The sequence below is a fragment of the Manacus vitellinus genome, unplaced genomic scaffold (genome assembly GCF_001715985.3).
Source record: "Manacus vitellinus isolate BGI_N305 unplaced genomic scaffold, ASM171598v3 scaffold_59_pilon, whole genome shotgun sequence".
Classification (NCBI taxonomy): Eukaryota; Metazoa; Chordata; class Aves; order Passeriformes; family Pipridae; genus Manacus; species Manacus vitellinus.
In genome coordinates this window covers 2853000-2868347 of record NW_021940681.1, presented here as the reverse complement: position 1 = coordinate 2868347, position 15348 = coordinate 2853000, and the positions used below count along the sequence as shown (strand labels likewise).

At 53.0% G+C, this 15348-nt stretch overlaps 2 protein-coding genes across 3 annotated transcripts; one reads left to right on the top strand and one right to left on the bottom strand.

Moving 5' to 3' along the window:
- Positions 1-23: 23 nt before the first annotated feature.
- On the top strand, positions 24-8149 carry IRF7 (interferon regulatory factor 7). The gene is given in 12 exon segments (XM_029963336.1): positions 24-114; positions 1012-1079; positions 1543-1710; positions 1713-1892; positions 2167-2329; positions 2410-2492; positions 2672-2717; positions 2827-2931; positions 3022-3204; positions 3620-4006; positions 4161-4378; positions 4970-8149. Coding segments are annotated over 12 exon segments (1839 nt in total). The 3' UTR covers positions 5117-8149.
- On the bottom strand, positions 5349-13066 carry LOC103754178 (malignant fibrous histiocytoma-amplified sequence 1 homolog). Of its 2 annotated transcripts, XM_018082083.2 has the most exons (10): positions 11989-12972; positions 11075-11366; positions 10504-10690; positions 9293-9483; positions 8702-9189; positions 7334-7491; positions 6656-6815; positions 6129-6199; positions 5921-6027; positions 5349-5688 (listed from the first exon to the last, which is right to left on the bottom strand). In XM_018082083.2, exons 1-10 carry the CDS (start codon positions 12963-12965, stop codon positions 5671-5673), a joined length of 2649 nt encoding a protein of 882 aa, XP_017937572.1. In that variant the 5' UTR covers positions 12966-12972; the 3' UTR covers positions 5349-5670. The 2 variants fall into 2 exon arrangements, with proteins under 2 accessions (XP_017937572.1, XP_017937573.1); XM_018082084.2 differs by having other exon boundaries at positions 5349-6027; positions 11989-13066.
- Between the last annotated feature and the right edge of the window lie 2282 nt (positions 13067-15348).

The following is a 15348-nucleotide window of genomic DNA, read 5'->3' as shown; positions in this document are numbered from 1 at the left end:
CTCCCACCCTGCCCCTGGCTGCCATGGCTCCTGTTTGTTTGGGTTTCATGGTGTTCACTGCCCTTAAATACATTTTGCTGGAGCTGCTGTACTTGAACCCTGTCTTGGGTTCAGGTGCGTGAGTCAGTTTTGGCTGGTGGAATTCCCTGGAACGCAACAAGGAAATTTCCTAAAACCCTGGGGAGACATTCCTACGAAGCAAATGGAAAATTCTGGCAACCGATAGGAGAATTCCTGGAAAGCAAAGGGAAACCATCCTAGAAAGTTAAATATTCTGGAAAACAAATGGGAAATTTTCTGCAAGACAATGTAGGAATTTTCTTGAGAGCAGTAGGGGGAAGTAGGAATTTGTAGAAAGCAATGGGGTGAACTTTCTATAGGGAGGATAGTGTAGAGAGGCAGGGAGAGAAATTCTAGAAAGCAAGGAGGAAATTTCCTCAAATACCTAGAAAATTTCTGAAAAGTAACTAATAATTCCTAGAGGGTAAATTTCTGAGAAAGTGAAGGAGAAATTGGTGGAAAGCAAAAGGGAAATTCCGGGGAGAGGAAGAATGATATTATTTCAGAAATAATTTCTTGCTTCCCAGGGAGTAAGTCTCGTGGGGGAATTTCCTAGGAAAGCACTGGAGATCCTGTAAGCAGAGGGGGAAATCCTGGAAAGCAATGGAGGACTCTAGAGAGCAACAAGGACATTTCCCAGGAAACAAGGAAGAAATAGCCTTCAAAGTGACTGGGAAATTTCATGGGAAACAGTGGGGGTTTTTTTAGGAAGGAAGCTGAAGATTTCCTGGAAAACAAAAGGCAGTGTTCTGGAAAAACATGTAGGAGTGCCTAGTAAGCAGCAGGGAGAAGTTCCTGGAAAGAAGAGGAAATTTCCTCAAAAACAGCACAGTGGGAAAAGAGGCAGCAGCAACTCCGTGTTTCAGCCCCAGTGACCCCCACTCTGATCCTTGGGTAATGAACTCGAAAAACATCTCAGGGGATTTGAGTGGTTTTTGCTGCTTCCCGCAGAGCTCCAGGGGGCTCAGGGGAGAGCCGGGAGGGCGCTGGGGCTGCCCCTGACCTGCCTCCTGTCATGGGTATGGATGAGCTGTTCCGCCTCTGCTTCAATGTCGAGCGTTGCCCTCCGGGCCTTGGCCTTTAATTGCGTTTTATTTCTTGACAGCCTTAGCTGCAGCCGAGGCAGCCCGGGAGAAGAAGGGTTAAAATAACGGGAAATCTCCCGGGGATTCCCAGCCCTGTGCCCAGGCGCGCCCCGGGAAGCCCCGGCGGGAGCGGGTGCGGCTGAGCCCCGGGGCTCTGTTTGCCCCGAGCTCACGTTTTAAGTCCGGTTTATTTATTTTAAATATGATTAGTTTGGGGAGGGGGTTGCGCGGGGCTGCGCAGCAGCATCTTCCGGGGCGGGGCCGGGCTGGAGCATCCCCCGGGCACCCCCGGGAGCGGCGGGACACACGCGCACACACCCCCACATACCCTCCTCCCTCGGGAGCGGCGGCACTTTCCTTTCGGAAGGGACACGTGATTTCCAGGAAAACGGAGTAGGCGGATAAAGGACCGGGCGGGACGCGGCGGCCCCCGCACCGAGGTCGCCGCCCGTCCCGTCGCAGCAGCTCGGCGGAGCCCGCACTATGGCAGCGCAGGAGAACGAGGGGTAAGCGGCGCCCCAGCACCCCCGGGCCGCCGTCCCCGGGTGGCTCTGATTCCCCCGGTGACGGCCCCCTGCCCGCAGGGAGGCCCAGAAGCTGCGTTTCGTCCCGTGGCTCCTGAACGCCATCAACAGCGGGAACTACCGCGGGCTGCGCTGGCTCGACCGCGAGCGCACCACCTTCCGCGTCCCCTGGAAGCACAACGCCAGGAAGGACATCACCAGCAGCGACCTGGAGGTCTTCAAGGTAGGTGGGGTTGAGGTCACCAGCAGGAACCTCACGGTCTTCAAGGTGAGCGGGATGGGGCTGATATGCAGTGCTCTTTCCAGGTCTTCAGGGTGGGAGGGTTGGAGTGACCACGCCTTCAAGGTGGGTGGGATAGGGTGGTGACCAGCAGCGAGTTGAGGTCTTCAAGGTGGGTGGGATGTGGGAACTGGGAAGGCAGGGGAAGACCAGTCATCCCTGAAACCTCCATGCTCATGGAGACAGAGGCCCCATGCTTACCTCCTTGCACCCACAGGCCTGGGCAAAGGTGGGTGGGAGGTATGAGGAGTCATCTGAGGACCCGGTCAAGTGGAAGACCAACTTCCGCTGTGCCCTGACCAGCACCGGCATGTTCAAACGGCTGAAGGACAATTCCAAGTGTGGCGAAGACCCACACATGGTCTTCACCATTAACCAAGGTGAGTCTGCCCCCAGAGGGGGCTCTGTTGGGTGGGGTGGGCGATCTCAGGACGCCCCATTCCTGATGATCTCCTTTCAGCCACCCTTAAGCACAGCACGGAGGGGGACTTCAGCAGCCCTGATCCTGCGTTGGACCAGCAGCCAGCACAACAGCAGCTGCAGGTAGCTGGGTGGGCACAGCAGGCTAGTGGGGTCCCCACTGCCACTGCTCAGGCATTGCACCTCTATGGCCTTGGGCTGCTCTCAAACTGCAGCCCAGCTTCTGGCCAAAATGCAGGTCATGGGGAGGCTGTGAGCTCCTCAACCACAGCAGAAAGGTCCCATCCTGCTTCCCTTCACAGGTGGAGCTTCACCCCCAAGACATTGCCCCAGAAATTGCTCTCCCAGGTAAATGTTAGTCCCACAATCATTTTTTTTTGGAGGGGGCACCCCGCTAGGCTCATTTGGGGCTGATTTTGCGGTTGTGAGACATCCCACCTGCTGTGCTCCCCCCTAGGCAGCACCGACCCCACACAGCCCGTGTCACTGGAGAAGCTGCTGCAGCTGTGTGACATCTCCCCCCGTGACGCTGTCTGCATGACCCCGTCCTGGGTGCCCGCAGGTGAGACCAGCCCTGCTCACAGGATGCAGAGCGGGTGGCTCCATGGGTGGGTGATGCCAGCACCTCCCCAAATTGGTGATTTCCCTGCAGGGGACACCCTCAACCCGGACATCCTGCTCCAGCCTCCCCAGGACAGCCTGCTCCAGCTTCGTGCCGACCCCAGCCAGAACAACTGCTTCCCTCTCCCGGCATTTCAGCAGTGGGTGCCCACAGTGGAGCAGCCCGCTTTGGGCACTTACAGCCCCCTGGACTTCATGCCACCAGAGGAGCCAGGTGGGTGCTGTGGGGCACGATCCAGCCCTGGGCATGGGAATGCCATAATGGGGTGGGAAGAGGCCAGGGTGCTGCCACTTGCACCCCATGTCAAAGCAACCCTCATCCCCCTGCATCCCGAATCCCCATGCCGATGCTGCTCATGTCCTGCTGCAGGAGCTGTGCCACTGCCATGTCACCTGACAGAGGGCGTGGTCCCCATGCAGGCACCAGGGGAGGCGATGTTTTTGGTCCCCACCGCCAGCCCTGTGCCACAGCCACAGCAGCTGGTGGGTGACACAGGTGAGGGTTATTAATTATTAGTAGTTAGAAATTATTATACTTATTAACAGTAAATAATGCCGGGGGGGTTCACTTTGGAGAGGGAGAACATTTCTGTTTGGAGGATGCGGCCGCTGATCACTGCCTGGTGCAGGTCCCTTCGTCTCTAACCTGGACGTCACCATCTACTACCGGGGAAAGGAGTTCCATCGGGAGATCGTGCAGGGCAGCCACTGCCTACTGACGTACCAGCCCCTCGGGGGCTCCCCAGCGGTGGCTCAGGGCCCCTGGCACGTGGTGCACTTCCCCAGCCCCGCCAACATGGCCGATAGAAAGCAGTGGCGTATCACCGAGGAGCTGCTGGGCAAGGTGGGGCTGCAGCTGGAGCAACGTGCCTACAAGGTCTTTGCCACCCGCCGGGAGAAGTGCAAGGTATTCTGGGCCCTGTCCCAACAGCTCGAAGGTGTCGAGGACCCCCCATTCAACCTTCTCTGCCGGGACCAGGAAACCCCTATTTTTGACTTCAGTGAGTTTAGCACAGGTGGGTAGGGGTGTCACATTGTTCCCCATGTGTTGTTTCATCTTCATCCTGGTTTTGGGGCTCACGGGAAACAGGATGTTACAAGCATCCAAATCTTCCCAGTCCTTCCATTCCCCAGGCTCACCCCAAAACTGATTCCTGTCTTCTCTTGCAGAGCTAAGGGACTTCCGCAACGGCCAAAGGCGGCGGTCCCCTGACTTCACCATCTACCTCTGCTTTGGTCAGGCCTTCTCCAAGGCCAAGCCTAAGGAGGCCAAGCTCATCCTGGTCAAGGTGAAGGAGCCAACAACCACTGCTGCCCAGGGAAGGGGAGAGACTCATGAGGGCCAGGGGAGCTGGGACTCTGGGTGCCTGAGGAGGGGGACCCTTGAGGTCTGTGGGAGAAGGAGGATCTGCGTGCCTGCGGAGGGACCCTTGGGGGCTGGGGCAAATGGGTTTCTGGGTGCTTATGGATGGGGACTCTTACATGATGGATGGGGGATGGAGGTTCCTCAGGGTCTGGGGAGGGGGACCCTCAGGGGCCTGGGGAGGTGAGTGCCTGGGTGCCCAAAGAGGGAGACCCTCTGTGGGCAGTGGAGATGGGGATCTGGGAGCCCTTGGCATTTGAGGCAGATGGATATCTCGATACTCCTTGTGGGGCTGAGAGAGATGGGGGAACTGAGTGACAGGGAAGGGGGACCCTTGGAGACTGGGGGGGCTGGGTGACCAGGGAGGGAACCCTTGTGGACCAGGGGAAACATGGGGCAGCGGTGGACCTGAGTCAGAAGACACTCGGGGTCTGGGCGGGATGCTGTGGAAGGCAGCCCAGGGATGGGAACCTTGGGGTGGGGGAGACAAAGGATGCCCCAGACACCTCCTCCCTCCGCTCCAGGAAGACAGGGCTATGCAGGGTGCTGCAGCCACATCAGGCTGTTGCAGCCACATCAGGCAGCTGCCCATAACCCTGACATTTTTCTTCTGCAGTTGGTGCCCAAGTTCTGCGAGTACTGCTATGAGATGGTGCTGCAGGAGGGAGCCTCATCCCTCGACAGCCACACCATCAGCCTGCAGCTCTCAGACTCCTTCAGTCTCTACGATCTCATTGAGCAGTACACCATGCAGCTGGACTGACCCCCAACCACCCCATGGTCCCTGGGACAGGCAGCAGGACCACTGGGCACTGTGCAAACCGGCACCCCCAGCTCAGGGACAGCTTCACTGACCAATCCCAGAACTCACATGTTTCTTTTCTCCTCGGTCAGCTGCTAACGTGTTTTTGTGGGTTGTGATCATTTACAGATTTATTTTCTTAATTTTTCCAAGTTTAAATATATGTACAGAAAAGTAGTTCCCTCTTGCTGGTGTTACCTGGATGTCTGCCCCTACTATAGGTCTGAAACACCTCCTGTACACCCCAAAACCACGAGGGTCTGGCCTTGTCTCAGCAAAGTCCCTGCTGGCAGCAGCGGGCTGATACCAGAGCCCTTGTCAGCACCTTCTTCCTCTAAACTTTTAGTGAGTGAGGTGACTTCCCACACATGAAGGGATGCATTTATTGATTCATTTATTTTCGTGCGTTAAGACTGCAAACATGACTTTGACTTGCAAGCAGAGAGTGTTGAGGACAGCTTGGCTTTGGCTAAACAGAAGTAATTCTTCAGCAAGTGCCTCCCCACTGGCTAGAATTATTCACTGGAGATGTTCTGGAAAAATAAGGCAGTAACTGCAACATGAAGCACTCAGACCTAAGCTCTGAGGCACAGAGGTGGTGCTATCTCAGGGAGGAGTGTGGAAAGCAGAGTGCTGCCTTAAGATGGGGTGTCCCCTCCCCAGGCCGCAAGGAACCACACCCCCCTCATTTCAGGAGCGAGGGGAGAGAACCAACCTGGCTATCACTGTTGGTCCCTGGGCAAGGGGAGGTGGCAGTGTCCTTACCTGCCTAGTGACCTGGATGCTGCTGGGCCCAAAGGTGGTGGTCCCATAGCTTGTCACGTAATAGTGAGCAGGAGGTTGTGCTGGGGGCTTCTCCAGCTGACTGGGCACTGTGGGAATAGGACACCCTCAGCACCTCAGCTCCATGAAACCGTCAGCCCTCTTTCCCCTGAGAGCTGTTGCAGCACAAACTTGGGACCTTTGGGCTCACCTTTGGGGAGAAGCAGCTCTGTGCCAAAACGGTGTCCACACGTCCCACACGTTTTAACATCTTCCCTTGTCCTGCGGAGGGAAAAGCCACAAAAAGAAGGAGCAGGAGCTGCCTCAGCAGTCCCCATGGAAGATGATGCCAAGACAATGGAAGAGGCTTGCTTTTCCCACCCTGACCTGAGGTCCCACCATTGGACCTGGGATACCTGCTGCCCTCCCAGGGGCCTGAGCACCTTCAGCTCTTCATGAAACGGGACATGTGGGCATATGTTCAGAGTGAATATTATGTGCCTAAGCCCAGAGTCTCAGCTTCTTCACCCTTCTTTCCATGATCGACTTTCCCACACCAGTAAGTGCTAACAACACGTGGGGCATGAGCTGCTGCCGTCAGGAAGAGGGCAAAGTAGTGCCCGTCGAGTTTCACGACTGATTTCATGTGGCCTCTAGCAGCTGACCAGCCCCACCAGCATTGCAGTAGCGGTCACCCAGGTCCTGCCCTTGGCTTGGAGTGGCACAGCGTGTACGTACATGGCACTTGTGCCATCCATGTCTGGCCAGATGAACTCCGCGGGACAGCCCACTGTTCGGCAGGGAGTCTTCACACACACGTGCAGCCCCGGCCACTCCTCAGCAAGCTTCTGGATGATGAGCACAACTGCCACGAGGAAGTCCCAGGCAAACTGAAAACCTTCCAGGCAAAAGGAGAATGTCTCACTTGCTTACAGTCCCCAACCCCAGGAGATGCTGTGGTGATGCACCCATCGCTTCCAGCCCGCCAGACCACAGCCAGAACAGTTGGACCAGCTCCATATCCCAAATTAACCAAGACTCACAGCCTTTATACAATAGCCTTCTAACGATATGTTAGAAGAGTTCCCCTACTCGGGTGGCCCTTTTGCTTGTCACTTGAAGACTCGGCCTGAGACTGTACTCTGCTGGGGCCTTTATGGGGAAGGATAACACATTTGCTCCATGAGAAGACTGAAAACTTGACTTTCCACTTCCATGTGATACTTTAGAGGAGTCCTCTAAAGAACTGGATGGAGAAAGGGGAAATTTTTAACTGAACTGCTGGTGGGTCCTGGCTGGACTAGGACATGTGGCAGAGGCTTCTTGGGACACTGCCCAGAGGGCTGGAGGTGGCAGAGGGGGAGCTAAGGAGAAACGTAGGGTTGGGAGTCATGAAATATGAATCAGGAATCTTACCTGTCCTTCCTGCTGGCTTTCTGCACCGGAGCTCCAGGTAGCTGTAGGCCCTCTGGTTATTCTCTTTGATCAGCAGAGGTTTGCCATTGCATACAAGCAGGCAGGTCACCTTGGCCACCCAGTGTGTGGAGTAGAAGGAGCAAGCTTTCACCAGGAACCTGTGAGGAGATTCCCCATGGCTTTCACCAGCCTCTTCCTAGCTTATCCCTTGCACCAGGAGAAAGCATGGCACCAGGTGAACTTGAAGATATGAACTCAATTTCAGTAAAAACAGAGGCAGACACCAAATGAGGACCCTCCCCTACCAAAAGCTCAAGCAGCAGTAGCAGCTTCTTAAGCCAAGAGATGATTCCAGAGTTGGTCATCTGTCCTGGTTTTGTCTGGGATGAAGTTAATTTTCTTTCTAGTAGCTGGTGCAGTGCTGTCCTTTGGATTTAGGATGAGAATGATGGGGATAACACACCAATGCTTTAGTTGCTGCTGAGCAGGGCTTGCAGCAAGTCAAGGACTTTCCAGGTTCTCATGCAGCCCTGCCAGCAAGGAGGCTGGGGGGTGCACAAGAAGCTGGGAGGGGGCACAGCCAGGACAGCTGACCCCAAATGTCCAAAGGGATATCCCATACCATATGGCATCATGCTCAGCATATAAATGTGGGGGAAAGCTGGCTGGGAAACCATTGCTTGGAATAGGCTGGGCATTTTTTGGTTGGTGCTGAGCAATTGTTTTTCCTTTGCATCACTTGTTCTTCTTGGGTTTTACTACTCTGTTTTTTGGTTTCCTTTTAATTACAATATTATTATAGTTATTACTGTTACTATTATAATTTTTTTTCAACTATTAAACTGTCTTTATCTCAACCCATGAGTTTTCTCACGTTTACTCCTCTGATTCTCTCCCCCATCCCACCAGGGGGAAGTGAGCGAGTGGCTCTGGGGTGCTTGGTTTCCAGTTGGGGTTAAACCACACCACCATCAGGTAAAACTCTGGAAACAAGTCCACAAGGCCAGGAGATGTTCCCAAAATTGGTACAGTCCCATGACATCTAGAAACTGGAACATCCTTAGGTGGGACTGGGAGACCTCTGAATACCTGGACAGGCACAGACTAGCCAAACACTACTCCAGATGAAGGATGAACCAGGAGCATGGCCCTTGCTCACATCCAGACAGTGAACATTGCAATGGTTCATCCAGGACTCCACATGTGCGTGGCAGAGCTGAGAAGCCACCCTGATACCTTGACTCCCAGCCTCATGGCTCAGCAGATACAAGTCTCAACAGCCAAGGGCTTGCTGACAGTCACACTGGCACTGCACCGAGCAAACCCCAAGTCACACAACCTAATCAAGGGCTGGAAACTGCTGCTTACCTCTGGAAGAAGCTCTCAGGTATTTCAGGTGAGAAGTAGGCACGGATGTGGAGGTCCTCGGGGTGATCTCCTCCCCACACCTCAGAGACTTCTTCTGTTTGGTTCAGATAGGTTGGGAACAAGTACCAGGACTCGCCTTGGCTCCGTGTTGTCTCCCATGGCTTCCCAGGCACAAACTCACTGGCCTGTGGGTTGAGTGCTTCCATATGCCTCACCTCCAGGCAGAGCTCAAAGTGCTCCAGAAGGCTGAAGAGCTTCCCTCTCCCTCTCTGAGGCCCGTTTCCCATGATTTCCTCAAAGACATCCCACATCCCTTCCGAACAGAGCTGGTGCTTCACCAAAGCACGCACAGCCTGGTGGCACAGCATTGCCTTTGACTTGAAGGTCCACACCCAGTTGGCCCTGTCTCTGATGGTGGCGTGTTCCCCAATCAGTGTCTCCACAGAGATGCTCTCGAGCTGCTGGACCAGGCGATACCTCACAAGGAGCTGGATGGGAAGAGAAGAAGTGACGAGGTGGCAGTGAGAGCAGCCCGGCAAAGCTGCAGAGCTTGAGCCCTGCAGAGTAGATGGTCCTGATGCCCATGCTCACCTTGAACATGGTTATTAGGAAGGTAGGCTGGAGAAAAACGGTGCTTTCCAGTTGCTTGATTTCCTCGTACCACACGACAAGCCCGATGCGGTGGAGGTACCGCAATATGTCCTGGAGAAGCTCTCTGCCCAGGTTGGCCAGGTGCTTGTGCTGGGAGAGTTTGCTGAGCAGGTACTGGAGGTCCATCATGCCTAGAGAGAGATGCAGGAGTTCAGCATGCATCTATTGGACACAGCATTCCAAAGCAGATGCTTTAGAGAGCCAACAAACGCCAGCAGCACCCCATATCACCCATGCCATTCCTGAGGAAGCAGCTGGGATTGGAGCAATGCTCAGTGGCTGTGGCCCAAAATGCTTTGCCTATCCTCAGCTGTCCCACTGTCACCCTGCAGCTACCATGGTCTTGCCTTGACTCAGCGGTGGCAACAGCCAGGATTTACTGGCACATCTGAAAAATGAGGCTAATACTGATTTCTGTCATTGTTTGAGAAAGCAGGTTTGTTTCCAGCCAGAAAACCTCAGACTGCCAGTTAAACCTCAGATTGTCATCCAGTCATGCAGAGACAGGCAACAAAACCTGGCAAAACCAAAAGAAAAGCATTTGCTCCTCATTCTCTAATCCTACAATGGCCAGGGGAGTCAGAGGTGACACAGGGTGCTGGTGCTGTTTATACCTGCTTTAGGTACATAAGCAAGGAGCTGGGACTGCCTGCTAGTCCTGCTAAGTGACAAAAGACAGAGAAGCATCTAAGGAGGGGCAGGGGCCATTAAATAAAGTTAGCAGGATGTAGATTTGGAAACTACATAGAAACATTAAAGCTATGGAGTTCCTTCCTGCAAGATTTTTTAATTGCTTATACAGTGAAAAGGGGAGAAAGAACAACATTACTGGAAAGACACAAACTGGACAACACGGCCAGCTAGCAGAGCCTCCTGGTGAAGACACAGTTGGCTTTCTCCTATGCTTTTCCCTAGGCACCTGCCTGGGGTGAGGGGGGTGGGGCAGATGCTTGTAATGACAGAGCTGGGCAGCAGCAACTAATGCTCAGCAGTAACACTGCAAGGTCTTCTGCAGCGGTCCCACTGCCACACAAGCAGGGCCAGAAGGTGCAGCAAGCACCAGACACCCCATTCCAGATTCAGGAAAGCTCTGGAGAGAGCCTGTCTCAGGCACAGGACAGCAGGTCCTCCCAGGAAGACGTGGCACTCACCATGATCTGCCATCTCCTCGCTCTGTGCGATATCCACAATGGCAGCTTCCACCTGCCTGTAAACAGGTGGCAGCACTCGGACCACCTCGGGGAAGAGCTCCTTGTTCTTCACGTGCTCCAAAATAGTGGCCTCGAGCTTTTTGATATCACAGTGATCCGTGCAGTTGACAGCAACTAAGCTTAAGATCTGGAAAAGAGAAAGCACATACCTGCCAAAAGCACATCCAGAGGAGTCTTTTAGCTTGTGAGGTAAAGGAAGGACCAAATGCCAAGGAGGTCACACCTTTGTTCTGCAGCAGTTCCTGGAAAATCACCTGGTGATGGTAAATGACCCCTCACACTCCTCCTCAGGCATTTGCTACAAGCCACAGGAGGAGATGCCCATCACCTAGCAGGGACAAGGACCCAGCAGGTCACAGCCAGGGGTTACCACATCCACCCCAGCCCGGGGAGCAGCTGCAGTAGGGGCTTGATGCATTAGCACCAGGTCACTATTGCCAGTAGCACACTGGGCTGCCAGAGACAACAGGTGACCACAGACAGCCAGAAACCAGGATAATCTCAGCCCTACGGTTAATGTGCAGCTCTCCATCTCTTTCAGCCTCTCCCACTGGTCTACGTAAAGCTTGGGCTCCTCGCTGCCCTCCAGGTTGTTGATGCAGTGAGTGAGGTTGCTTTTTCTCTCTGCCAGCATGGCTGTGATCTTGGCCATGATGTCCTGCCTCTTCTCCTCAATCTCCTCCTCCTGGCAGCAGTCCACATGGGTTCCCACAGGAAGCACCACTGAGTTTGGGACTCGCATGGACAGGTTGTTGATCCAGAAACCAACGAGCTCCTTGAAAGTGTTGTCATTAGTTTGGTACCTGGAGAGGGAGAGAAAGAAAATCACAAATTCACATCTCACTCTCTGGATCTCCAGACAACTTCCACCAGTGCAGGTCTGACCATGCACCCTGTGCTGTCCCAGGAGTTCACCAGAGAAGAGATCAGACTTCAGAAGCTGACATGGGCTGTATCCAAGCTCATCCTTCAGTTTTCCATCCTTAAGCTAAGCCAGTTAAAGCTAGGGGGTGTAGAGTCCACCCCTGCTGTGCATGAGAAATTTTTGTGCTATACAGGGACAAAACCCAAGCAGTGATGCTTCCTTCACATTCAGGGAACACTGTAGGATATAGAGGCATCGTAAAGGTATTTCCAAGGCAGAGAGCAAATTCATATAGACAGGGTTCAATTGTCACAGAGGAAGCTAGTGCTTATTCAATCCCTCTAAACAGAGGCTTTTGGTAAGGCGATGACAAACCTAGTGGCTTAATTAAAAGACTGATCTGCAAAAAGGGGGAGGGAGGAGAACTAGCTACTCCAATGGTGAGAAGACCAGGCCTCAAGGTCCAATGGAAATGGTGTGAATTTGTGCAGGGGAAAGTTTCCCTAGTTCCTTTTTTTCTCCCCTGCCTCACCTGGAATCCAAACCAGTTGAGCACTTACATGTGAAGATTAATGACGAGGATGACGAGCGCCTGTGGGGTGATGAACACGTGGTGAGTCATGTAGTACTCTAGCTGGCCAGCAAAGTCCCAGAAGAGAAATGTGAAGTCCTCGATCTGGAACTCACTGATCTCTATCCCAACTGTTCGCTCTTCCTTGGGCACCAGTTTGGATTGCCCTTGCTTCAGGCTTTTGCAGATGGTGGACTTCCCCGCCAGTGAAGCCCCCAGGAACATGGTCTTGACCCTTTTGTCCTCCTGCCCCAAACCGTGTTGAAGCTGGATGAAGTAATTCCGTATCTGCTGAATGCCACCAGCGCACACTTCACTGGGTGGCTCCCGGAGGGGGTTCCCATTGGCCTTAAACATTTTCAGGGATTGCCTCTGAAAGAGCTCCTTGGGGAGCTGGCGAAGGGCATTATTCTGCACATGGAGCTCCTGTAAATGTGCCAACTGCAGGACAGGTGGTGGGAAGGTCCGGAAAAGGTTGTTGGAGATGTTGAGGTATTGGAGGCTGCCTTGACAAGCTGCCAGGTCCCTGGGGAGGGCACAGAGACGGTTGTTGTTCAGCCGCAAGTGTTTAAGCCTGGGGAGATGGGAGAAAATCCCCTCTGGGATGACCCTGATTTGGTTCTGATTCAGCTCAAGCCTCTCTAAACAGACGAGGCTCTGGATTTCATTGGGAAAGTCCACAATCTCATTTTTGGACAGTATCAGCTTCTTCAGATTGCAAAGCTTAGAAATGCCGGTGACTGTCCTGAGCTTGTTCCTGTCGACGTCAAGGCTCTCCAACACGGGGTTGCTCAGGACTGCGGGAGGCAGCACGCGCAGCCTCTGGGTGGAGAGAGACACTTCACGCAACCCATCCTCCTGCTCCTGACCTGGACACAGGGGACAGGGAAGGTGGTTAAGAGACACTTTGACCCTTTGGATTGCAGACCACTTTTTCCCTTGAGCTCTGCACAACTTTGGGATCATTTTAGCCAGCAAGGAAAAGCAGCGGAGCTGGTTGAACAGTGCAAGCACAGTTGCTGCATGAACAGCTCCTGAAGAGAGAACTGCAGCAGAGGTACAAGGATCTTGGCTAGGGCTAAGACACAGCAAGAAAGTTCCCATCAGATGTTGACCTGTACACCAAGCATCACCTTAACAAATCTGCTCTCATGCTTTGAGCACTGCAAGAGCTCCAGCCACAGATACATCTACCCCAAAAACTGGCAGTTTGCTTATCCCAGTAGCAGGTTGGCAGGGCAGAGTTGACGTCAGGAGGACAGCTGCTCTCCAAGTAACTCACCCAGCCTACCCTCAGCTCTTGACCACAGCTAGGGAGAAGTGCTGAAGCCAGGGCTAGTGAGTTCAGGCACTTCCTCTATCTCATCCTCTCCCCTTGCCCCACTCCAGATGCAGATGATGCTGTGATTCCCTGCAGAGGTGCTTCCAGCCCCGGGAGACTGGGGGAATAATGCAGGTGACAATAGGATTCTCCAAAGGACAAGGCACACAGGCAGGGACTCAGTGATGCCTGAGAACATCCCCAAACAGAGCATGTTTAGAGTGGAGAGATTTGCAGGAAGGAGAATGCCAGCAGGATGCAGGATGGGGATCACGGGATACCAGAACAAAGCATGGCTATATTTGCTTTCCTCTCCCTTGTTTCACTTCCTCACCACGTGACACCAAACATGGCACCCCCTTGTGCAACGCACCCTGCTCAGGACTGACTCATCATCATTTCTCAGCATCCACTTGAACACACAACCTGCTACAAGCCCAGCAAGAAGGCAAGCTTTCACCCTCTCCCAAACACCCGGTCTCTCCATCAGGGACAAGCCAAAGGACTCTCCCCCCACTCTGAACCAGAGCAGTGAAGAGCCGAAGCAGCTACTCACAGGCTCCAGGCTGGGCCATGGCCCGGCAGCAGCACCAGCTGGATCCTCCAGGGCGTTCCCCCTTTCGTTTCCTCCCCTTGTATCACTCCCCGCCTCCCCAGGCTCTGTCTGGGAACCCCACCCTCCCTTTCTCCATCCAACCTCAGAGCAGCTCTCAACAACCTGAACACTCTGGCCAGATGGCAGGGCCAGGGCTGTGTCCCAAAAGCAGTTCTGGAGGCCTCCTGTAAGACAAACATGGTGGCAGAGCAGCTCCCGAGTCAAATTCCTAGTGCAGCATCCCTCCCTGCCTTTGCTTAAGGAACCTTTGGCATTACCCCTGTTGCAGAGAAGCGAAGGGACACTAAACAAGAAGTTATCCTGTTACCAAATTACTGCATGTGTTCAGTAAGATTTCTTCCCTTGAACAGGTGGCAGCATCTGATCCAAGAGGGCCAGGAAGTAGCATACACATTATACTAGAAAAACTGTTTTCTAGAACATGTCAGAAAAGGCATTTTAAGGTATATTTCTCATTGCCTGTCCCATGGGGCAGCTTACAATTTGATAGATTAATTTTTAATGGCAGACAGAAAGAACCAGTATTCTTGTGGATATAACTTCAGTGGAAAGCACATGCAGAAGGTATAGTTTTCAGCTTCAGTGCTCCTCTAAGGCAGTGGCAGATGCAGAGGTAATAAATTTAAGAGGTCTTACAGCACAGGCACTCCCAATACACCCTACAACAGGCTGTTATCTTTACTGCCAATTCAAGGCTAACATTAAACAAGAAGTGAAACAGTCTGAGGAACAAAACAGACTGACATTGTCTTCCTGGTAAACAGTGTAGTTGTTTCTATTATTTGGTCAAGGCTTGTTTTTTCACACCACCTACCCTTTTTCACTCATGCAGACAGGTTATTCCTGAATTGTTCCTCTGACACACTGGGAGGTGCCCAATTTCCTGCCTAAGTGTGTGCACAACTAGATCACATTCCCTCATTCTTGTGCCAACAGTGCCATAGAAGTGTCTGAACTTTTATTTTGTCAAGAAATCTATCAACAGTATTTACAACCCCACACCCATATGCCAGGTACGTATTCTGGCTACAAGTTTAGCTTGGGAACTACAGCTTCTCTTCCAGCTGTTCTGCAGTCAGTACTGAGTCTTTTTCAAAAAATCTTCAAAGCAACTCCAAAGTTATCACCTCCTTATATTCCATCCAGGCTGCACCTCCACACAGGAAGCACACAGAGCCAAGGAAGATTAACTCCAAATTGCTCAGGGCTCATCCATAAACACTTCTCTAGGATGGTGAATGATGGGAGCGAAGCATTGCCCCAGTCCAAACACTACTGGTATACAGGCTTGTTTTGCCGAAATAATAAACTCCCCAAACAAGCTACTTGGAACCACAAACAAAATTACAGACAAAATCTGTATGCAGACAAAAATCTTATGATCAAAATCAGAGTAACTGAAACGCCAGGAA

Bases quoted from the DNA above. Each gene is read 5' to 3' on its own strand.
- LOC103754178 (XM_018082084.2), bottom strand. From the start codon at position 12,965: ATGATCCCAAAGTTGTGCAGAGCTCAAGGGAAAAAGTGGTCTGCAATC. The intron at 9,190-9,292 runs GTGAGCATGGGC...CTTCCCATCCAG, and splicing joins TCCTAATAACCATGTTCAAG to CTCCTTGTGAGGTATCGCCT. The intron at 7,492-8,701 runs GTAAGCAGCAGT...ATCTCCTCACAG, and splicing joins CCTGAGAGCTTCTTCCAGAG to GTTCCTGGTGAAAGCTTGCT.